This window comes from Amphiura filiformis, unplaced genomic scaffold (genome assembly GCF_039555335.1).
Source record: "Amphiura filiformis unplaced genomic scaffold, Afil_fr2py scaffold_21, whole genome shotgun sequence".
Lineage (NCBI taxonomy): Eukaryota > Metazoa > Echinodermata > Ophiuroidea > Amphilepidida > Amphiuridae > Amphiura > Amphiura filiformis.
Genome location: NW_027305485.1, coordinates 976,438 through 1,002,041, shown reverse-complemented (window position 1 = coordinate 1,002,041; position 25,604 = coordinate 976,438). Strand labels below are relative to the sequence as shown.

The following is a 25,604-nucleotide window of genomic DNA, read 5'->3' as shown; positions in this document are numbered from 1 at the left end:
TGAATTTTACAGATATCATGGGCAGCCAACCACGATTTATCAGCATTTAAAATATATGTTAATTAACAAAGATAAATAATAAAGAGTACAAATGGCAATTAACTAGTAAACAAGCCTGAAATCTTAAAATGTTGCCACGTGATTTCCCGAACACATGATATATCAACATGTGACCACTATTCAGATTTACCGTAAATATTTGGAGTATTGTTGCACGGCTTGCATAGTCGTATAGTCAACTGTGCATTTCTTTACCTCCGTATAAAATCAATAATTCATGCTGGGGCCAAGTAACATTCTGTCTGCTTAGTGCATATTGGTATTATATTTTACTTGAGAGCATAATAGAAATACATAAGACGAATAAGGCACCATGATGGAAGGTCAGGTCGGGTATCAAAGGTTATTGTAACTTCAAATACTACTTGTATTTCACACCTTGCCTCTGTCACATATTTCCTTCATATTATTGACAGCAAGTCCTAATTATGACTTTGCTATTGCAAAATGTCATTTCATATCAAATTAGTAGACTTTCTTTGAAAAAACATCTCACTGGTGCCTGATGGGAATACCCGTCCGCCATTTCATTAAACTGGATCGTTTTCGCCTGGTTTGTGCCCAGATGTATTGGGGGCGCGCTATACTCTCATTGAACAGGCAAAGTTCGCAAAACTAACAACGTTGTTATTTGCCAATATCAATTATCATGATCCAAGGGGTCGAACATGAATTATTCATAACGGATCGATAACTGGCCTCACTTTCTAGCTAGTAAACCAGCGGAATTGTTCATAGGTTTTGCGTTGCTAATAGAACAACCGTGAATTTAGTGTCACCCCTTTGGTGGAAACAATGCTTTTTATCTTCTGAATACCCCTACGAACAAAACCTGTGTTGGTTCCATTTTTTCGAATGTGTCTTCGGCGGCCATTTTGAAATTCAAAATAGCCACTATATTTAGCCTTTTTTAAGCCGTATTTGTCCCGAAAGCGCACAAAGTCATATTTGTCTTAATGATTATTTATACTTTTGATTGTCAAAATCCACTAAGAACATAATTAGGATCATTTTCTAGAATCCAAGATGGCTGCCAAATCCAAAATGGCCGCCAATTTGTCTAAAATGGTCTGCCAGCTATAAGGACATTGATTTCTTTCCTTTTTTGCTGATTATTTTCACTTCTTATGTTTCTGAGAATCCACTGAGAACTAAAAACTTAATTTGGTCCATTTTCTCCAATCCAAGATGGCCTCTAAATCCAAAATGGCCGCCTTCTATTAAAATATGGCATACCGCTTTAGGCAATTACTATCATTGAGAGTAAAACACATGTATCTCATTACTGTCAGATGTAGATAAGAAAATTATTCTAAACATTTTAAAGTAGTGCAACAACATTGTTTAATTAGAATGTGGGTGCATTTCACCTTTCAAAATGGCTGCCAAAGTGTCTTGAAATTGACTAAGATTTGTTTTTAAAAGTTGAACTTTCAATATTGTAATTCAACTTTAGACATTTATGATAGAGCTGACCTTGAGGCATTTAAATGCCTAGTTGTCATCATCTATGTTATCAGTATTTTCAAGTTCCTCATTTGGTGCACAGCTGTATTGGTACACTCTTCATCTGCTCAACAAGCACATGCTTCTGTAAAAGTCAGATCGTGTCGTCTGCAGGAACATCTTCTGGAGCATTTGCTTATTCCACATCCTTACCTAACAAGCTTGGCAACAGACTCGGGAGCTATTGCAATGTCTGACAGGATTGGTACTGGAATGTTATCTGCATCACTCGACCATCCTAGCTTGAACGCGTCTGGAATACTTGGATTTACCACAAGGTCTTGACTCCAAACATATGCTTGCATATGCGCCCGCAGAATGTGTTGATGCCACGCACCAGAAGTTGGAGGGATATTATCAATCCCCCCCCTGGTTGGCTCTTAAAGCGTATCCATCTCAGTTTTTCAGCTGTTTTGGCTTCTAGGTCATTTTTTGTGCCCATGAGCCGGGCCATGAGCCTGCACAAAAACCTCTAACAGCCTAAAACAACACTTTGAGAAGGCATGTCTGCATCACCAAGTAGACTCAGTGCTGTGAGTTCGCCAGGTGTTGCTTCAGTGAAGGCGTTGAAGGCAGTCTTCTTGCCTATACCTCTGATATGTCCACATGTGTCGCATCATGTTAAACAATGAAATCCCGGAAGCGCTGCTGCTTTTGATGTCAAAAGACGGATATGTATTGGTTTCAGCAAGATTTCCCTTTTTGTTGTCACCTGTTCCGATAAGCATGGTTGTCTGAAGACCGTGAGTCTTTGAAGAGCAAGGACCATAACATCTGTATCTTGGGTCATGATATGGACATTCTTTCCAGCTTCAGAGATCTCTGCTGCATGTAGCATGATTAGAGTGTTTGCTTCCTCTTGTGTATTAACACCTGTCGATGGCTGAACATCATTCATGTTGCTTTTCACATGCAGACGTGTTACAGGGACTATGAAGGTTGCCGTGTCATCTTTGATAATTATGGAAGAGAAAATTCAATCAAAGATATAATCAGACGTCGCAAGTTAGGAGTCCAATCATCAGCGAGAGCCTACATTGTTGCTGACGCAACCCCCATCCATGACTCAGAGCTATTTTGGCTAACAATAAAACTAAGGACTCCCTCACAATCTACCTGGCAAACAAAGTTTTGCAGCTGAAGATTCCAGTAGTCACTGTAACACGTCTGCATGTAAAAAGCAACATGAATGATGTTCAGCCATCGACAGGTGTTAGTACACAAGAGGAAGCAGACACTCTAATGATGCTACATGCAACAGAGATCTCTGAAGCTGGAAAGAATGCCCATATCATGACCCAAGATACAGATGTTATGGTCCTTGCTCTTCGAGGACTCATGGTTCTTGGTCTTCAGACAACCATGCTTATGGGTACAGGTGACAACAGAAGAAAAATCTTGCTGAAACCAATACATGATCCGTCTTGGGAGATCAAAAGCAGCAGCGCTTCCGGGATTTCATTGTTTAACAGGATGCGACACATGTGGACATATCAGAGGTATAGGCAAGAAGACTGCCTTCAAGGCCTTCACCGAAGTAACACCTGAAGAACTCACAGCACTGAGTCTACTTGGTGATGCAGAAATGCCTTCTCAAAGTGTTGTTTCAGGCTGTGAGAGGTTTTTGTGCAGACTCATTGGCACAAAAAATGACCTAGAGGCCAATACAGCTGAAAAACTGAGATGGAAACGCTTCAAGAGCCAACCAGGGGGGACTGATACAATCCCTCCAACTCCTGGTGCGTGGCATCAACACATTCTGCTGGCGCATATGCAAGCATATGTTTGAAGTCAAGACCTTGTGGTAAATCCAAATATTCCAGACCCGTTCAAGCTAGGATGGTCGAGTGAGGCAGATAACATTCCAGTACCTATCCTGTCAGACATTACAATAGCTCCCGAGTCTGTTGTCGAGCTTGTTAGGTGCGGGTGTGGAATAAGCAAATGCTCCAGAAGATGTTCCTGCAGACGACACGATCTGACTTGTCCAGAAGCATGTGCTTGCGGAGCAGATGAAGAGTGTACCAATACAGCTGTGCACCAAACTGAGGAACTTGAAAATACTGATAACATAGATGATGACAACTAGGCATTTAAATGCCTCAAGGTCAGCTCTATCATAAATGTCTAAAGTTGAATTACATTGAAATTTCAACTTTTAAAAACATGATTTTCTGCATTTCATTGCATAAATGCTGAAAAATTAATCTTAGCCAATTTCAAGACACTTTGGCGGCCATTTGAAAGGTGAAATGCGCCCAGATTCTCCTTAAACAATGTTGTTGCACTACTATAACATGTTCAGAATAATTTTCTTATCCATATCTGACAGAAATGAGATACATGTATTTTACTCTCAATGATAGTAATTGCCTATAAGCGGTATGCCATATTTTAATAGAAGGCGGCCATTTTGGATTTAGAGGCCATCTTGGATTGGAAAAAATGGACTAAATTAAGTTTTTAGTTCTCAGTGGATTCTCAGAAACATAAGAAGTGAAAATAATCAGCAAAAAAGGAAAGAAATCAATGTCCTTATAGCTGGCAGACCATTTTAGACAAATTGGCGGCCATTTTGGATTTGGCAGCCATCTTGGATTCTAGAAAATGATCCTAATTATGTTCTTTGTGGGATTTGAGAATCAAAAGTATAAATAATCATTAAGAAAAATATGAATTTGTGCGCTTTCGGACAAATGCGGCTTAAAAAAGGCTAAATATAGTGGCCATTTTGAATTTCAAAATGGCCGCCGAAGACACATTTGAAAAAAATGGAACCAACTCAAGTCTTGTTACCTAGCATATAAGGGTGCAAAAAAACCTTGGTTCCACTAGTGTAGCAAATTTTGCACTGACTTATGATAATTCTACGTAACACCATGTACTATTTGTTTTCGGCGCCTAAAGCTGAATTAATACTCAATCGCCGAGCGATTGCGATGAAACGCTTTTGAAAAGCGATGGGCAATCGCCGAATTTTGCGATGTATCGCTCGTCGCTTTTGCATTTATACTTATCACGGCGATAGCGATTGCAGACGACAATTAAAATATTCTAAATGCCACAAAATACATTTTTAAAACATCAGTTGCTGTCAATAATTATTGCTTTGAATTAATTCATCACCAAAAGTTAATATTCGAGAAAGGTAAATTAATTAGCAAAATAATAGATTCAGATGGTTGTATATGATTGGTTGACGCATTCACGTGTCAAGCGATATCGCAGGGAAGTTGAGATTTCTTCAACTTGCAAAAGCGACGTCGTTTTTGCCTTGGCGATTTGATCGGCATGACGCTCTGGAAATGTAAATAAACATTGAGCATGCGTGAAAATCGCTTTTCTGCAAAAGCGATCGAGTATAAATTCAGCTTAACGCTTCGCCATTTTATTTCCTAAGAGAAACGGTTTCGTAGTCAACATTCAAAGCAATTTATGTTCTAAAATATTGTTTTTAATTTTTTTTATTCCAGGAATTGAAACAATTAATCGAAGGTTCCCAATTAGGTCCACTAGCTTCGAATTCATTAAATGTAGTGCGGCTTGTGACCAATGCATACAAGGTTTGTACAATATGTTCATTAAGCATGATTAGAAAAATAAAAGGCACGATTAAATTGGGTTAATTATTGTTAATATGGATTCCATGCAGCATTCCTGTCTGACAACATCGAATGCAAGTTACCAAGTTATAGGGCATTTAAAGTTCAGAATAAAAAATAAACACCACACAATTACCATATCAGGTCATGCGGTTGATTATCTTCGACGTTAAATTTGATAGTTTGACTGGTTATACCAGTTTGGTGAGTGCATCTTTATCTCTTTATGTCAATTTCCCAGCAAGAAAACAAACAAACAAACAAACAAGTGCATTATAGAAATTACCTATCTCAACCATATTCCACATTAACCGTAAATGTCCTTCCTGCTCTCCTCCTTCTTCTCCATCCCTTTCTTTTCTTCCGCCTTTTTCTTGTTCTTTATCGTCGTCTTGTACTTTTCTTTATCTTCTTTATTTTGGTCTTCTTCTTTTCTCGCCTTTTTATCTTCGTTTGCTTAGCTCCCCATATTTCCGAAACGTTGACGCTGCGAAAGCACAATTTTCCTTACTAACCGTAACAAAGATATTAACCGTTTCTCTGGTTTCATCGTTTCGATACCTTCAGCAAATTACGTCCGAAGTCAACGTGGGAGACACTTCTCCAGACAATATCGATATCTCTTACACGTCCTATTGTGTCGCTCAAGGCCCGGTTCCAGGTTCATCCAAATGTACTGATCTGCTACTTCAACAAGTTGTTGAGTTTGATGTAGAGATTTTGGCTCAAGATTGTTCACCTAATGGGGGACAACAAACGTATGAATTGTTTTTTGTCGTTGTTTTCTAATAATTATTGTATACGTTCATCTCTATAACGATCTCCTGATTTACGTTTGACAATTCCTTTCATATACGACAGATCGCTCCTCTCCTTTGTATTTAAATAATCGCAGCTTTCTGCTAATTTTGTTTTTATATTTAAAATACCACAACATATATTTCAATTTTACTCATATGTGACTTTTAACAAAAGGCGATGGTTCCCGTAGTATTCCTAATTCAAACCAATTCAATGCACGACCTCGGAGTTACTAGTACCTGCATGACTTTGGCGGGCTATTTTGAAACAGGCATGGTGGCACATGCAGGTACTTCTGTTGAAAGTCCTAAACAATATATAGCAGTCGCTGATAGGATATGCAGCTTATAGAACACGGATAACCTTTATTATATTTGGTGTTGGCAGGCAAAAATTAACCAAAAAGCAGATTCCATCGATGGTCTTTGACAAAGAAATCTAATTGGCTAAAAAGGGTCACTGGATTTAATTCTTGGTTGCATAGAAATGGAGTACTGTTATATTGCAAATTTGAAGAAGGATATCGATGTCATTGCAATGTACCCACCTACATGGTGTAATACCATTGCATTGTGCTCAGGGAAGTTCTATATTGCAACATTAGAGAATGAATTTGGAGAAAACCTTCTGATAATTACAAACACTCGCTGAGCAGCAAGACCTTCGCTCTAAGCTTTTAATCCGATAAGCTGATTATCTATTTGTTTTCATGAATTGGAAGACATTCTTTGATGTATTACTGAGTTCAATCATCTGAAATTACTGGAGCGTGAGCCACCCAGGCTGGTGGCTCAGCATAGTATTTTATTAACGGAAGGTTTTCTCCAAATTCGTTTCCTAATGAGTACAATTGCATCGTGTAGATGGGCTTAAAAGGAGGCCGTTTAACTGCAACTGAATCTCATATATCATATTGTTTTTTAAAAAAATGGCACATTTTATTCGTCTGTGTGTGTAAGTCATAATCTTATAATCTTAACAAGTATCTTGTAGAACTTAAGGGATCTGAAATGAGCGTTTAGAGCGTTTCGACAGTATTTTTATGGGACATGAGAGCACCACAGACGTATCGAATTGCATTCTGAATACGAATAATGTCTTTCTGATATCAAATAATTTTCATTTTGTGAAAATCACGATATAATACAAATTTTATGACAAAAATTTGATATTTTTCAAATTTTTGATATATAACAGTCCTCGAAGTAAATTTTATAAATCTAATGATATATTCTTAAAGTATATGTAGCTGGGAGGAAAAGCCGACGATCAATTGAAAATTTTGACCTTTCATATTGAAGATATGGATTTTTTTCCCAAAAGACCTAATTTTTTTTTTTTTGAAAAAAAAAAAAAAAAATCCATATCTTCAATACGAAAGGTCAAAATTTTCAATTGATCGTCGGCATTTCATCCGACCTACATACACGTTAAGTATAAATCATCAGATTTATAAAGTTTACTTCGAGTACTGTTAAATATCAAAAATATCAATTTTAAATGATTTGCCATAAAATGTGTATTACATTAAGAATTTCAAAAATCAAAATTATTTGATATCAGAAGGACATTCTTCGTATTCAGAATGCGATTCGATATGTCTGATGTGCTCTAATGTCCCACAATAAATACTGTCCAAACGTTCATATCCCTTCCCTTAATCTGAGTGTGTTACGGTATAGTTTGACGTGTCGCTACACAGATTCACAATCAGACCATTTGGATTTGACGAGAGTCTAACAGTAATTGCTGACGTCATTTGTTCATGTGATTGTGAAAGTAAAGGGGTAAGATTTTTTAAAATAAGAAAATGAATATTGAAATAGACTAAGAGTTATAACAAAATAATATAAAGAATAATATATATACATTTTAAAGAAATCTATGTTAATTGGTGTGCGTTAATCAATACTTTATTTTAATAATACGTTTATTAATTAATATAAATTTAAATAGCGGGTCTTAGTGATTAGGGCAGGGCCGGATTTACCATAGGGCCCCCAAATTTTGGGGCCCCCAAAATTCCCTGTGCAGTGTGCATTTTTCACTTTAGCCGAAAACACTATGTTTTGGACCAAAATAGGGTACAAATATTGCACAATTTTGCGCGCTTCGCTCGCACTGGCCTGTTAATGTTATATAGCAAAATTCAGCTTCAATTTGGGCTTAAATAGTCTACATTTGAAATTTTTCTCGCGCTTCGCGTTCAAATGTCCTAGTCAAAGCCTAGTCCTAGCCACTTAAAGGAACATGCCTTCCTCACGGTGTGTTGGGGCCTCCAAATTTTGGCCTGGCCCAGGGCCCCCAAAAAGGGAAATCCGGCCCTGGATTAGGGTACTCGTCGCTAGTTTATGAGGTCTGGAGAAACGTCTGTAGAGTAATGTCAAACTTTCGATCTCCCCAGTGATTGATACATTGCAGCAAAAAGTTTAGGGTGTTAAACTACGACTGTCCCTAATCGTACAGATGCTGTTTGGATATTTACAAACTAAGTACAAACAATTGTTTGCACCATTAGGACAACAGTCGGGGTGAAAGTGAACTGATAGCGATTCTGATATCCATAGTTAACAACAAGATTTTAATTACAAGAAAGGTGCTTTTTAAGTCGATGCTATGTATAAGAATATGTGACGTGTCATGTCAAAAGGAGACACTTTTGGGCAGGTTATCAATTTTGAGGTTTTTACATATCTTAAATATGGAGATATTTTGGTCCACAACGCTATTTTCCCCAATGAAATCGGACACTCCTAAGCGAAGATATTGCGTTCGTAAGTTATGGTATTATAAAATTGGAAATTGAGATATCGGCCTTTAAAAATATTATTGACAATGTTGAGAAGTAGAAATTACCTTGAAAGATGTCTCAAAAATACAAGATGCCAATTATATTCTGGTCTGAAACTATCAGACAATATTTTTAACATTAATAACATCACAAATTCGCAATAAACCCAAATTGTGAAAAAATCACCCCAAGCAGATTTTTGGCTATTTCTCCATTTACGATCCTGCCCAAAAGTGTCTCCTTTTGACATGACACGTCACATATGTAAAAGAATATGGTCTATTATACCTCGGTAAGATTATGTTTTTCATGTTGTGGTTTGTTGTGTCATTTAGATAAAAGACCGTTCGTTATGCAGTAGTGCAAATGGGACATTTACGTGTGGACAATGTGAGTGTGACGAGGGTCGTTATGGAACGGAGTGTGAATGCGATAGTGACTCCGGGTCTAGTCCAGAAGATATGTCAAGCTGTATTCGGTATGCGTATTCGCGATGTTATGAAGTTTTGTTTGACTTTTAAAAATGACTATATTGGTATCCGTGTGAAACCAAATAATTTTTCTTTATATAAAAGATCACCCCTGTTTCAAATTGTTTCTACCTCAGAAAAGATATATGATAAATAAACGGGAATGACATCAATCTGAGCCAGTTTGAATCTGATGTTTAGGTTGCGGGCAGTAAATTCAGGAACGAAAGTCCATTTTTAGATGCAAGAGGAAATCGGAATACCTGGAAGACCTACGAGAGCGCGTATGATCTACTAACCAAATGCAGTGCCTTTGAACGGCCAGGACTCGAACCTGGGACGTCAGTGGTGCAAAGCAAAGAGGTTAAGAGTTCCGTTGTAATTTTGTGATACCTGCTGTATATCCTTCGTTACTTTTAAACCAGATTTATCCTAATTTTTCTAGACAAAACTCCACCAATGTGTGCCAGCTACGAGGTCAGTGTATATGTGGGCAGTGCGTGTGTAACAATCCAGAGGTGGGTATCGTTCACTATTTTATATGCCTGGGCTGGAATATACTTTATTCACAGCTTTCGTCTCAGCTCGTAAGCGAAGTTGGCGTGGCCCCACAGTTCCCGGTCCCTAAAATGCAACAAGACTGAGAGAACTTCGGAATCTGCAGAGCGGGGGATGTGGATGGTGGTGATGGTGGTTGTGGTGATGGTGGTGGTGGTGGTGGTGGCATAGGGCCTGCACTTTGGCTCGTTTTTTGCAGGTTTACATGGTCCAATAATCACAAGATGACTGACATGTGGTAACAAAGGCAACAGTCACTGCTATTTGATTACTTCGCCTGTGATTGGCCATCACTGTGATACGATGGTCAAAAAACCAATAGATGACTGACATGACATGACTGGCCATTCAATACATGCCTGTGATACACTATAGCCTTTTCTGTAATACATGTTTGCTTGACTGCATTGACTATACCCGGGAACAATACACACAGTATATGCATTGGACCAGGGACTGTGTATGAAGGGACTCGTAACGGATTATAGATAGCTATTGTCAAGCTATTGTTATCAGGTTATCTTTATGGCCTTCGATTACATGCGAGTTGCATCGAGGGCGTGATGTTTGTTTTCTTATTATTTACTCATGTTGCCCTATTCAAATATTTCTAAAGTTATGTCAAATAGAGTGCTTGCACGAATGGTCATTAGTTCAAATCATCCTCCAGACAAGCTCCATAAGATATGCTAATGCATGGAGTACAAAGATTTACTTTGATCTATACCAGTTTACAGGTGATTGGTATTGTACTCCATGCATTTGCATTAGGGTGATTCACAAAAAATGAAATTGGTATTTTTCAACGGGACACCCCCTCATTTTGTTCATTTTGGTAATAAAATTATACCTGCAAAATATGAAAAAAATTCAAAAAGTTTAGGGGTGCTACCGGTCAATGAACTTTTGTACACAAAGTCAATGGGATTTTTTGTCAAAAATTTCAAACGCTTATTTCAGGGCCTAAAAAGTCTACCAGGCTTGCAAAACTGAAGTAAATGTTCAATGATATACCTAACTTTGTGAAAACATGGGTTTTTACCAAATTAAAGTTCATAGTTGACTGTAATAATAAAAATGTTCAAAAGTGACAGAGGGAGTGTAGCTCAAGAAAAGAATACCCTGGGATATCCCCTGGAATCCCACCAGGCACCCCAAATTTATACCTTATTGAACTGAACTGTTGATGAAAAAAAGATTAAAATTCTTCACATATTAGTTTACCCCAATGGTGATACCAGCTTTTGAAATCTTATGTAATAGTAACTATCAAAATCCATACATCTGTATCAGGGTGGTCATTATGGCCATACCTGATGAAGATTTGTATTGTTTGAATTGAATGACCACAGGAAGGATTAGATTCACCATGGTTGAAAAGAAATGTATATAAATTGGGGTCACAACATTGGATAGTGGCCAGTTCAAAACTACACCTTGTGCAAGGTACTTGTGACAAGAGCTAGAGCCCCATAAACACAACTTTATATTAGCCAAGTACCATAATATTTTGGCTGTTCCAGCAACTGCCTTGCCCCAAATGTAACAGTTTTCACAAAAATGCAATTTTCTGGAAAGCGGGTTAACATTTTTACAATTTTCTTTAGCATTTATTTTAAGGACATTACTCACACTATGATCAAATATTTTTGGCACAATCAGGGAAAATTAACATGGCTTTTTTGTGTTGTAAAGAAAATGGCTCATAAATCCCATTGACTTTGTGTACAAAGTTCATTGACCGGTAGCACCCCTAAACTTTTTTGAATTTTTTTCATATTTTGCAGGTATGATTTTATTACCAAAATGAACAAAATGAGGGGGTGTCCCGTTGAAAAATACCAATTTCATTTTTTGTGAATCACCCTAATTTGCATATGTCTTCTGGAGCGTATCTGGAGAATGATTTGAACTTATGATCTTCCGTGCAAGCACCCTATTCAGTACGACAGCAACTTAGCTCACTTCCGGTAATTTTTACAGGCGCGACCTCTGCTGTTACGTAACGCAATGTTGAAAATCAGGTGGCAAATACGGTTTTTCAGAAAACATAAAAAAAAATGGAATACAAGAGTCGTTTCTCCCTTCATTTCCATATTGAGCCCATAGATAAGATATGAAACATGAGTATAAGGCAAAGAATAACGTGTAAAAGTTGAATTATTGTGGAAAAAATGAATGCTTTTGGTGCGCGAAGTAGCCTAAAAAATGAGAGAAAATGCATGTCACGATAACAAAAATGGTTATATCTACAGCTTTGAGGAAACGCCGGTCTAATGCTTTTCTGTTATGATAAACATTAATTAACCACAGCTTGTATTAAAATTTCAGCGAAAATGAGCGGTGGAATAACCTGGTCGTAGGTTGAAAAGTTGCGTTCTTTGAGTCCTCGTGTCGTAAGCGCACGTTGCAAGTGTCACGATGCTTCACGAAATGGATCCCAGCCGGCGCTGTCTATTATACATGTAAAAACGTCTATTGTTATATATTTTATAAATGCAAAATACTCTATTGTGTAACAAAATATTGTAGTCGTCAAAGAAGGTAGTATCATCTCATTTAACTGAAGTACAAGCAGTTTTGAAAAGATTGTTGTTGAGTGAGATCCTTGAACATGTTGAACGAGAAATAAGATAGCAAAAGAACACCCTTTGCCCAAACAAGTTGCGATGGCTTGTGGACAGAGCGAAGGTGTGCAGTGCGGAAGGTTGTGAGTTCGATTCCCGTGTTATTTTATCGATTATGTGGATTTTTTCAGTTCGTTTTTCTTTTCTTTTTTCCTTCCCTTTTGTCTTTAATAATATAGGCCTAATGAATGTCAGCTTGAAGGCCCACTTTTTTCATGATTTATTTCAGGTCAGTTCAGTTCAGTTTTATTTTCATCTCAACACACATACATATAAATAACATGATATAGAAAAAAACATTTTGTAATAAATTAGTAACAATGCAAAGCCAAATAATTTACAATTGAGATACCAATATTAATATTACAAAATAATATTTTAATAATGTGGTATGAGATGCCACAGAAACGCATGTTTAAGCCTAATCCTACATTCGAGTTCATATCTTTTTACAAAAATGCATTTAAGTTCAGTAGCTTTCAATATGAAATAATCAAATAAAGCATGTCAAACTTAAGTAATTTTTTAAAAGTTCAAGAATATATATATATAGGCCTATCAAATAAAGGAACGTCAACACAGATTTTCACGATTTTTTAATTGGACTAGACCCTACCCTATCGGCAACATATTTTATGAGCTTTTATGCATACATATTAAATCATGAGATGCACGAATTTCAAACCTAATATTTTGGCATATTTGTAATTTTTACACAATGTCCAACTTACACCTCGGAATACACCTAATTGGAATCAGCCAAGTTCGTTGTCCAGATAGAGCAACTAACTTATTAAGACTAGTCCCCCATAGAACACCACAGTTAAGCGGTCAAGATAGTAAGTGTTTTCTTTTATTTTTATCTCGCTACTTCTGCTTCAAATGTAACGTGAAAACCTTCCTGACAGTTATTTACTAATATTATAAATATTGTTATAATTTTTGGAAAAACAAAACTTCAAATTTGCCCGAAATCGTATATTATGGCTTTAATAAAAATATGAAAACTAGGATTTAAAAATATGAGTTAAAATCAAATCGAAAATCAAAGAGAGGTGCTTGCGGGGTTCGAACCAAGATCGAACTTCCAAATACATGTATTTACCACTAAGCCATACCAGAGATATGATTAATTCGGTGACAATAATAGCAATGTTATTCCCACTCAGTGGCTCACTCGTGTATTCTATTTCTGGAATGAATTAACACTGTCCAAATAATGTAACACAAACCTTTATGCTGACTTTTAAAATTGTTTGAACGTTGGGAGTATTATTTTCAAGTTAAATAACCAACAATGGACAATTCACAATGAAAGTTTCTTTGCAGGAAAAACATCGCCCGTACAATATATGGCGTGACAGTAGTCACGCACAAAGATAAACATTTCAATATGTTCAATATGCGACTAGAAATATACCCCAACCAAAAATCACGAAATTTTCAGGCAAGCTAACTTTAGTTATTCTATAACATGACACCCGGCGCTTTTTATTGCTGGATGAAATGAACATTTTTGTGTTCGTGACATGCAATTTTTCTCATTTTCCGAGCTACTTTGGACATGTTCAAGCTTCTTTTTTCCCATTTAATTCAACTTTTACACGTTATTTGTTGCTTTACACAAATGTTTGATATCTTATCTGTGGTCAGGGTACATAAATGGAGCAATATACGACCCGTGTCTTCCATTTCTGGAGCTATTTTGATAAAAAGCGTTTGCCGGCTAAAATTTCAACATTGTGTTACGTAACCCGTGTTCACCAACCCGTATAAATTTTCTGTCGAACAAAAGAGGTCACAAAGTTGCTGTCGTACTGTAGAAAGGTCTGACGCATAACAAACTATACATTTTTGGAATCCTCATGACCATACGAGTATTTTGATATATTACTTGGCATAGTTGGAGCACTCTGAAAATTTGACCCCATGTGACCTTGATTGACCCCTCCCCGGAATGCCCGGAAGTTTCAGGAGGTCAAGTAGAACCATGTGCTTCTTTTGTCCAATTTGCCATCAAGATTTCAAACGGAAACAGTTCAGACCCAGAGCACGATCATGTCAGAAATTTATATTTTGTTCTGGGCATTGACGTAGCGTCATAGGGGCATGGGGGGGGCACGTGCCCGCACCCCCAATCGATTGCAAAATTTTAAAAATCCCATAGGAAAATTGCCAAAAATGGCTTGTGCCCCCAATCAGACCTGGTGCGCCCCCCCCCAATCATGGTCGGTGCCCCCCATCAGATGACCTACGCTACGCCACTGGTTCTGGGACTGATTATTCGGACTACGATCAACGTATTATTCATGCTTGCTCAACTGAGGATAATTTGTAAACCAACAACCCGCATGGGACAATGGGTGGAAGCCGTTTCCAGTCCCTTCAACACAGTCCCTGGCATACGTATAGGCCCATAGTAAATTTGTCTGCTTTATCTGTTTTGTGGTGTTTAAGCAAATAGTTAAACATAATTTCCATAAAATGTAAGCTTTTACTGTCAGATATGTCCCCCTTTAATTTTTGATCCGAACAAGTGAGGTAAAGCAAAGAAAATTGGAATTTACTACTAGCGCCAATGAATGTTATACGATTGTAAAACGGTTCGATCCCCTGGGTGTGTGTGTGGGGGGGGGGTGCGTATGTGTGTCCTGCACGCGTATTTTTTCTGCAACTATAACGGGACGCAATACGATACCGGTATGTTATAAGAATCAAACTTACAAGAAAGATGGCTCTTGTCAAATCCTACAATTCTGTCAGAGAAAATATGCATATTTGCATTAAATTTTTAATTAATTGACATAATTGATTAATTAATAAATATTTTATTTAATGATTTACCATAATTCCAAACATGTCAAACAATAGGCTATGTCAAATTAAAGCTAATGGTCAGAGCACATTTTGCAGAATGCATTTAGTATTTTAGTTACATGATTCCAAACATTCTATTCCAATTTTTGCTATACACGCATAGAAGCTGTACTTTTAAAATCCGCACCTAATCAATAATTTCACTCCATTGTCAAAGTACTGTGCTCTCTGTAGCATTATGGAGTGACCAGGTCCTAGAGTGTGATGGTTTTGTAGCAGATGACAGTGCTCATTCAAGCCTGTCAAGGTCACTTAGTAGCCACTTGCTGAATGGATGGCCATTATCAGCTATCAAAGAGATGCCTTGTGCAGCTGCCAATCACAGTAGAGGTTTGATAACATTTTGTTAAAAACCCAAATGTGATATAAGGACAAAGCTGTGCATGTTGGTACTTAATTGTTTGGATTCTTATGTTGAAATTCCCTTGTATTAGTATTTTTATGTGTAGTGTATATTGTTCATAAATTATATAGCTTTTAAATTTTGGGCATTTTTGCTCTGTTGCACTGTACCATTATGGAATTAGAGCAAATCAATTACCGACACAAGCAGGTATACAGTGTATTATTTTATTTTTATTTCGTATCTCAGGAGCATCTAGCTCACTTGGAAAGGCATCAGAATTTGGTACACGAGCGCTTCGAACTTTAAATCGGAAGGTGGCGAGCCTCATCACGGTCACATTAATTTTATAAACCAAATATTGTTCGAACTTTTCATATTTGTTTTTCTTTTATTGTTTCTTTTCTTTGACTTTTTTTTCTTGTTTTATTTAATTTTTTTCTTTATTTTTCTTTTATTCATATTGCCAGGGTAAGGAGAGGAGGGTACTAATGGCCCATTCAGTGGTTTTTTCATCCGGACGATCGTAAAAATCATCAAAATTCAGATTTTGTACTAGACTGCGGAACTCAGTCTTCAATGATATAGTCAGTAATAATCTTTTGGTCATTGTATGACTATCATCATTGACGACTGAGTTCTTATGATACATCATCCGAAGAGCAGTTTCAGACAATTGCTTGGGATTGTTGGGGCAGAGGTTATCTTTTGAATTCTTTCATGACCACTGAAGCAGAGTCAAACCTGTCAAGGACACTCGGCGTGTATTGAACTGACCATGTCACTCGCAACAAAAGAATTTCAAAGGTCATAAAACATCAATTTGGTATCTTCTGCTAGTGGTTCAGCCGAAAGCCGAGTAGGCCTATTTAAGACAAAAATAATGCATTTACGTGAATCTGTAATTTATATACTGACAGTATATATAAATTAGCTACATGTATTTGAATGGGGCATCAACTTCGTCGATACTGCCGTTTTCTTGGTTTTTTTGCCAATTTTTTCATTAAAAAAAATTATGAAAGTAACAATTAGATTTTTTTTCCCACTTTCGCTGGGATCACTGAATGGGGCTTTGCAACGCGATATATTCAAAACTTGTATTCACCTACTGTTATAGCATTAATCCGATTATTACACAACTTCGCCAGCGTATTCAAGACATCCAATGCAAATAATCACCTAGATTATGACGTATCATACTGTAAATATGGCGGAGTACTCAAATTCATTCAACAAAACCATGATTACAAGCTATTGCAATCTACCGCGACAGCTCGTCTCACACACATAACAAATGCACTATACGATCAAATAGGTTGACGACAACGTTTGATTGAATGCACTGCATTGCGCCATGATTACGGTGAAGGACACCGGTTCAAATCCTTTGTATGGAGCCAATCAATAATTTCACGCACATCTATTATTGCCCAATTATTGCCCGGGATGATTGCACACTGTAAAAGAGCTATTGTTATAATGTTTGATGAAATCGTGTTTAACTATTTGCTTAAGAACGGCACAATGCAGACAAAGCAGACATATTTACTACATGTGGTACATGTATATACATATAGGGAATGTGTGCGAATTACCTAATTATAATAGGGGCGTATCCAAAAATGAATTCACGCCCCTTTCAAATGTCGAGCCAAAGTGCAGGCCCTATGTGGTGGTGGTGGTGGTGGTGGTGGTGGCGGTGGCGATGGTGGCCATATTGGAGGTGGTGTTGGTGGTGGTGCTAGTGGTGGTAGTGTTGTGGCGGTGGTTGTATTAATGGTGGTGGTGATCGTAGATTGTGTAACGGTATATTGTAAATCCATTAATAAACAGTTATGAAATAGTTAACACTAGTACTGGTCTTCTAATGAATATTATTTTAGTTTCCCATGATTTAAATTGATTTAAATTTTTAACTGATTTAAATATTTGTTTCAGTATTTTGGTCAATATTGTGAATGTGATTATTCGTGTGAGAAGTTTCAAGGTTTGCCATGTGGAGGTAAGCTAAATGGAAAGACTTCATTACCACTCTTTGTTTCCTATTTTCATAAAAATTAAAAGATAAATACAAAAATACAATGTTATGACGATATAATTATTGTCACAACATGGGCGCTTCTGGGTATTTGAATTGATGTATTTTCCTTTCAATGAATGATACTCTTTTCGTGAGAATAACAATCAGTTTGCATAAACCGCGCGATGGAGTACAAACCCATTTCGCTGTCTTGCGGCCGTTAGGCAGGTAAGTTTGTGTCAAATGATGTAAATCTTTTGTTGTACGGGAGATCACATGTTCCATGTATGTTCTGCACGTGTACATAAAGTCAAATTTTCACACCTCATTGGGCAGGATCGTAAGTGGAGAAATGGCCAAAAATCTGCCCGGGGTAATTTTTTCACAATTTGGGTTTTTTGCAAATTTGTGATGCTAATAATGTTTAAAATATTGGCTGATAGTTTCAGACCGAAATATAACTGCGATCTTGTATTTTTCAGACATTTTTCAATGTCATTCCTACACTCAACATTGTCAATAATATTTTCAAAGGCCGTTATCTCAATTTCCAATTTTATAATACCATAACTTTCGAACTCAATATCTTCGCTTAGGAATGTTCGATTTCATTGGGGGAAACGGCGTTGTGGAGCAAAATATCTCCATATTTAAGATACGTAGAAACCGGAAAAATTGATTACCAGCCCAAAAGTGTCTGTTTTTGACATGGCAGGTCACAAATGTTCTACATACTAGGCTGCCTTGCCCGGGCATTCATTTCGTAAGTGATCATTCGGTCATATGAAAGCGGTTTTGAATAATGAGGCAGGCGTATGCAATCGTAGTTAGTTTTCAGCTGTTTCTGAGCTATTTATAGACGAATCCAAATATGATGCAGCGGCCTTGGCGGGGATTTTAAACTGTAATCTATCAACCGTGTTGTTGTTGCGGTTGTTGTTGTTGTTGTTTTTTAGTCATTTTTTGACAATTCAGGCCGATTTTGCCCCCCCCCCTCACATTCCAACCCGGATTGGCGCTAATGCCCGTGTTACACGTAGACAAAAGAATGATGAAATACAATGAAAGATCAATTTTTAATTGGCTTTTAACTCACATCTGGGCAGTCACAACACCAGTTTGGTGTAAATGGGACGCAGTTATAGCCAAAGGACTTGTGACCATCACATGGCTCGTTGGTTTCGTTTATATGTTAACTTGTATTTGTATGTTTGTTAACTTATAGGTCCAGAAAGAGGCGAATGCTATTGTGACACAAGGACACTGGAAAGAGAATGTCGTTGTAAGCCCGACTACTACGGATCTGCGTGTGAATGTGTAACAAGTAGAAAGGACTGTGAAACAATAAATGGGGTAAATGATAAGGGAGACATGTGTTATATCGTTGATATTTGAATCATCCTTTCGTTGGATAATAGTTACGATCATAATTCAATCGTTAAAATTGCGTAAAAACCAGTAAATCAAACTTCCTAATATTGAAACAAAACATTGAAATTGAATTTGAAGACACGCTTTGGCTAAAAAAATTAAATTCGCGATATAATACAAATTCTATTTTTATAATTTAAAATTTTCCACATTAACAGTCCTCGAAGCTAAGTCCAAAACTCCTTTGGTAGATAAGTAACACACACGATAAAGAATGACTGGGTTTGTGCATGCAGTAAAAAAGGCTTTACCCCAAATTTAAAAGGCCCATCAATATGCACAGGCGCTACTCCACGCGCTAAGAACAGAAAACATATAATATTTAATATTTTCAGTATTGTAATTGAATCCGAACAAGTCATCAATAATTGTATATTTTCATGTTGTATTACAATAATCATGTAATTCAAAATCATAAAGTGTATGTCATTTTTTTGTAAATACATATTTCTGGTTATTTTGTAGTTACTTTGTAATGGTTGGGGGAATTGCACGTGTGAAGGTAAATGTAAATGCGAAATGGATTCGCCATTTAGAGGCTCCAAATGTGACGAATGTCCGGTACGTATCATTAAAGATCTTTCGTATCATCCTTGTGGCCTTATTATATATAAGTCAAAAAGCACAAATAGGACTCACGTAGGTGGTGCCGGTCTCACTTTTTTCTATGGTCGCATTACCTGCCCCACCAGTTTAACGTTGGCCTCACTCTGGGTAGTCCTAGTATTTTGAAGGCTACGCCCAGAATGAGGCCATTTGGTGTTGGGTCGCAGGGATTATATCACTTGAGTAACGTTGGCCTCACTCTGGGTAGTCCTAGTATTTTGAAGGCTACGGCCAGAATGAGGCCATTTGGTGTTGGGTCGCAGGGATTATATCACTTGAGTAAATATATATTTAGATTTCCTTCTATCCACTTTATAGTAATAAGGATTTTTGGTTTCCCTGGGCTATTTACTACTTACGCAATTGCTCAGACCAAATCACTGATGGGGCCTGGCTACAGATTCCAAGATGAGTAAACACTATAAGTGAGTGCGACCGACTGCAAGTGGGCTGACGTTGAGTTGGCCCCAACTTGGCCTCACCCACATTATAGTGATACCAGAGTGAGGCCGGTCCACTAGTATGAGGCCGATGTGTGCTCTCACTCCTGATTTCATCAGCATATTAGGACCAGTTTATAGTTCGACATTTTCCTTTGCGGCAAACCCAGCGATTTTCTTAACGTTTGCGACTGAAGCGAATAAACATCTGCGGCAAAATTGCAAAAACTCAAGCAAATTTTGAAAAGTCTGCAGCAAGATTGCAAAACACACACGACAATGTTGAACTACGGTATATAATGGCCCAATACGATAACATATCAATATGTAAGTGCTCTTTAGCAAAGTCATAGTTCATTATATTTACAACCGTATGACAAAACAGGCGAAAATAGTAACTTTTTGCACAAGAATTGGCCATGGCTCATTTTAGTGACGCAATAATATGGACAATATAAGTGTGCTTTTTCATTTAATGACATAAAATTTTGAAAGTTATTGTAAGGAACACTTGAGGTTTTGACTTTTAAAACCTACATTTTGGTTAAAAAATGTGCTTGGATAGGTAGCTTTCGACAGATTTTCCACATTCGCCTTGCTATAACATTGAATTGCGTTATCTGTTGACCTAGTGACGAAAAGTGTTTTTAGTAGGAAGTGTTAGCTTTCGTTTAATATCAAAAAAAATTTTTGATTGGATGAAGGGAACACTTGAGGTTTCGACAAAAACTAATCAAAGAGGCCCATTTTTCAGCTAGAAGCTCTACAGCTCTTACATTGCTATGAACTCAACCGTTTAGTGTAATCAAAGACTGTGCGGAGACAATCACTGCTTGCTTGAGAGCTCTTGGGCGAAAATATGTGCTTATGTGTATCGAGGTGGAAACTGTGCGCATGATGGTTTTTAAGAGAATCGTTTTTGTATAGAAACCTTTCCATATATGTAGAATGAGCTGTTGGTCGAGACGTCCCTCCATGGAAAAATTTAACGGGGAAAGTGTCCCCTCCGTCCCTATACGCTTCGCCGCCTAAGTGCAAATAAGCCCAATCGCCATTCTAACTTCCGGTTTTTGAGAGCAGTTTTAGGACACTTTGACCTCTGACATATCGGGAAAATGTACGTAATTATTATTAATTTTCTTATTATTGTCACAATTTTGATCATTAAAAATACCAAATAATTAATTTATAAAACACTAATATTTTTTATATTTGTTTTAAATATTGTAAAACATTTTAGATTATATTTTGTATGTACAAAAACCCAATATTTCTGAAAGGTCAAAGGACAAAGTGTCCTAAAACTGCAAAAACTGTCCCACAATGCATTGCAAACTTCCAATGCCGATTGGGCTTATTATGGTACATTCTGCGAAAAACGTGTTGTCAGTGAAAATGGACAATGGTATGATGAAACGTTCAGGTGGTGTATGACGTGCATTCCCTAAATTCAGTAAATTTTCATCGTCAACCGTGTAATTGAATGGGATTATTTTGAAATTTTAAAACGCTTGAAATATCACAAACAAATTGGCCTATGTTGATAAATAATATAAATACAAGCTAAAACCGTTGGGGTTCGATAATGAACCCCACAAAACTAACCGAGTATATGGAAAATGCCATACGGCCGGGCGGTTTCACGAGTTGCCGGCGCGATCATGTCATCCGCCGCCTGGAAACGTTGTTGGAAATGTTTTGGTACTAATTTTTTTCTTTTTGTGTCAACATGTAATGACATTATGTAACGAAAACGGTTTGTGTTTGCCGAACGAACGGGTTTTTTTTTATCATAATTATAACAATATCTTTATGTTACCTTAAACAGACGTGTGTAGGTCAATGTTCGTCGTTTCAAGACTGTGTTTTGTGTCAGGTTTTTGACAAAGGACCTTTTACTGGTGAACAATGCGACATGTGCAAAGCTCGAATTACTTTAGTGGACGATGTAAAGAAACGTAAGTGTGATTCAAAATTATCTTTGAAAGTGACAGGTGAATGCATTATTAGAATAATTAAAAACGACTGTCATACGATGATATCCCCTTTCTGCTTTTCGTTTTGAGAATTACAATATCAATTGGTGCTCATTTTTTTTTCTCCTCGGTAATACAGTTTTCTAATTCCCCATATTTCTCATATTTTGTAGAACAATTTCACCCATCACGTCAATACAGGCAACTGTAAAATTGAGATACCGTACCGCATAAAAAAATGTCACAAAAAAAGCTCAGAACTGTGCAAGCAAAAATTGATGTAAAGTAAGGATTTCAAAAATAGAACACTTGGTTTACGGGCAAGTTGTTGATGATAATAACTCACTTTTCAAATTATCTACTATCTATCTATTGGATCCGATCGTGTCACATGTCGTAGTTTTTTCAGCATATTGCCGAATACTAGGTTACTATAAACCGTACCAATTTGTTTAATTAGTCTCGGGCCAGACTGCACGTGATTCAATCACGAACATACCGTTTCATATATAGCAACGACAGAATCCGGCTGTGAAGGAGACTATAACCCGGTATTTTTCAAAAGGTCATTGTGCTCATCGCGTGTGTTGCTTTCACTATTTGATAGCATTCAGACAATAATATATAGATACAGAGGAATGGTTTATATAGTTATCTGGGGTATACCACAATTAAGTGTTTTCTTTTCCCTCCTTTCTTCTACCTTCAAACAGTAATCATGGTAAATGATACCGATTTCGTACTATGTGAATACAGAGACGATGATAACTGCACTATTCTATACACCTACCAGTTACAGGATAACGGATCATACACAGTACTGGTACAGAGTGAAAAAGGTAGAAACATTAAACCAACAATTGTATAATTTACATACACTTACATACTAATTTGTACATTTGCCAGAATATCCCAATTATGCCCGGCACGCGCACATTCTTTCGTCTTTGCGATATTACGCAAATGTTTCTACTTATTTTAGTATAATTGGATAGAGACCCATTGCTACACATTGGCATGCCTGCCAATTATAATAGTATTTTGAACAAATATAGGGGTTACAATAACAACCCCACCCCCTCACTTCGTAGTTCGTGTAAAACAAAATAGCTCAGCAGGATGAGGGTAAACCTAAATTTTCCGTGATGATTGCATCTTGATTTTATCCTTGTTTTCTTTAGTCTGTGTCAGCCCTAAAGATGGCGGAAGGAGAACTCAGGTTCCGTGGATATGGATTATAATCGGCATTATAGCAGGCATCCTATTGCTTGGAATCTTCATCATTGCTTTAATCAGGTTATGGATATTTATCCAAGAACGCAGAGAATATGCCAAATTTGAACAGGAAAGGAAAGGCGCAGGCTGGAACAAGGTATTAAAGGCTTGAAAGTCAGGTTTATACTTTTACGTTATTGTGTGCATTTGACCGTTTTGTCTGCAGCCGTTCCCATTTCTCCTGTTGCGATCTTTTGTTCTTTCCATACTCATTTGTTCGGGGTTTTGTTCTATCGCTCTATCGACGACTTCTGCAAGAAGATGCTGCAGAAAATTGGCCGTTACAGCGGAGTATGTATACGGTGTCCTAGCTTTATTAAGCTAAAAACACGGTCGCTGAGCAACTAGCGAGTGATTTGTACCTGCTGAGGTGACAGACATTTAAGTTTCATTTGTATAAATTCAGCTGTACTTAAGAATGGTCTTCTGTTTCTTGTTTTTAGAATGTCGCAATTAAAATGGCTGCAATCCTGGAAAAATGTTTTTTGGTATATTTCTGCCCCCGCTCCCCCAATTCCATGTTGAAAAAAAAAAACGGTTTTGTCAAAACCATGTTGTCAGCAGGTCCGCAAGACCATCCAACATTGAAAGATGGCGAGTGGGAAAAGTTGAGATACAGGGAGAGTCTGTGCTTCACATATATTGCATGCTTTTTTTACTCGCTTCTCCAATTTTGATAGGGCGCTCATTGTACAGTTAGTGTACCAACTATTTTTCCTGGGGCGTAGCCAGCCTCATTGCTCCGGGTCGGCAAGATCTCGTAAATTTCCTCCACCTCCAATAATTAGACTTTCCTTCATTCACATCTCTCAACCTCCCTTTATTCTTCACTCTTTTCTCTTTCCTCCATTTATCTTCCGTTTCCTCATTTTTCCTTATTTTCCTCACTAAAAGCCATGGCTGCGCCATGCGTAATGTTTGCGCGATGTCACGTCAATATTCTAAACAATTTCCGCGCGGAAACAAACAAAACTGAACAGCAGCATTGTATAGTCAGTTCAACTTTAAATAGATGTTTTGTTTATTTGCGCTATTGTTGTTTACTGTTATCTAAATAATATATCGAACTCTTTTTGTTTCTATTTTCAGAGTGACAATCCTTTGTTTAAACCATCAACGACAACAGTCATGAATCCAATGCATGGCAAGGCATTAGAATGATCCTCGATTATCCGTACCTTGAATCCAAAATCTTCACTAAACTTTTAAGATATGCACCATGTCACAAATTCATTTTAAAGATCGTACATTATGTTATAATAATTTCAAATTGTACGCATGGCTTGTACGCATAGTCACTACTCCTGATTCCAGAAAAATACAGCACTAAATATAGCCAAATGAGATGCTAAATCCTAATCTTTTACTTAGTTCTAACTGGCAATAAAAGTCAAATTTGAGTATTTTTACAATTTAAGGAAAAACGGGCCAAAACATTCAATTTTGCTTTTACAATTATTTTAACGTTTTATGTTGATATCGATTATTGGTTATAAAGATATTAGAAAATGTTTTATTCCAAAAATTGTAATCCATAACCTGATTATTCCAGTTACTTAGTACAATATAGTATATATTAAAATTTGACTTTAATTGCCAGTTAGAACTTAATTTTGGCAAAACAGGATAATGTTTTTTAATCCCCCAAAAATTAGTGTTGTATTTTTCTGGAATTTTGAGTAGGTCGTAGCATTATGGCGGACAGCCTCTCACGTATATAAAATTTAGTGCATATTTGAAATATTAGACAACATAAAATATATAAACTAGTAAACGTAAAATTTGCTAATGAGGTATGGGGAATGTTGTGGGGTATCGGCCGAAAAACAACATGTCTCAAAAACTATATTGTTCAGGGTTGGCCCGCAGAGCTAAAAAAACCAGTATTACTCAAAAAACAATAGCGATCAAGCTATAAATTAGCCCCCGATAGAGGGCAGGGCCTGATGAACCCATTTCATACTTAGAGATAGCCACCCATTCCTTAGGTTTACGCATTTACCTGGCTTTCTAACCCTGCGGGGCCATTCTAATATAGGCACTATATTAGTTGCAAGTCCTTACTATGAGAGTTTCTGGCTTTAGCTCTACCAGACATGCGGCCTTGGTGCCTTTTAAGCAACCTAACGGGTTGGGGGCCCAGTATCAAGAAAAACATCAAGGCCGCAACCCCGGTATTGCTGAGGCCGAAAACTCCCATGGTGAGGAATTGCAACTA

At 37.2% G+C, this 25,604-nt stretch overlaps 1 protein-coding gene across 1 annotated transcript in view; it reads left to right on the top strand.

Annotated features, from left to right (window-relative positions):
* Positions 1–24,809, top strand: part of LOC140143365 (integrin beta-1-like) — a 37,864-nt gene extending 13,055 nt beyond the window's left edge. The window contains exons 10-21 of the mRNA XM_072165220.1: positions 5,040–5,129; positions 5,736–5,926; positions 7,672–7,756; positions 9,096–9,238; positions 9,676–9,748; positions 17,577–17,640; positions 18,884–19,011; positions 19,555–19,650; positions 21,964–22,093; positions 22,825–22,950; positions 23,293–23,483; positions 24,476–24,809. Coding sequence (XP_072021321.1) covers positions 5,040–5,129; positions 5,736–5,926; positions 7,672–7,756; positions 9,096–9,238; positions 9,676–9,748; positions 17,577–17,640; positions 18,884–19,011; positions 19,555–19,650; positions 21,964–22,093; positions 22,825–22,950; positions 23,293–23,483; positions 24,476–24,547 — 1,389 coding nt within the window. The 3' untranslated portion in view covers positions 24,548–24,809. The remainder of the gene's footprint in view (positions 1–5,039; positions 5,130–5,735; positions 5,927–7,671; positions 7,757–9,095; positions 9,239–9,675; positions 9,749–17,576; positions 17,641–18,883; positions 19,012–19,554; positions 19,651–21,963; positions 22,094–22,824; positions 22,951–23,292; positions 23,484–24,475) is intronic.
* The last annotated feature ends 795 nt before the right edge of the window (positions 24,810–25,604 follow it).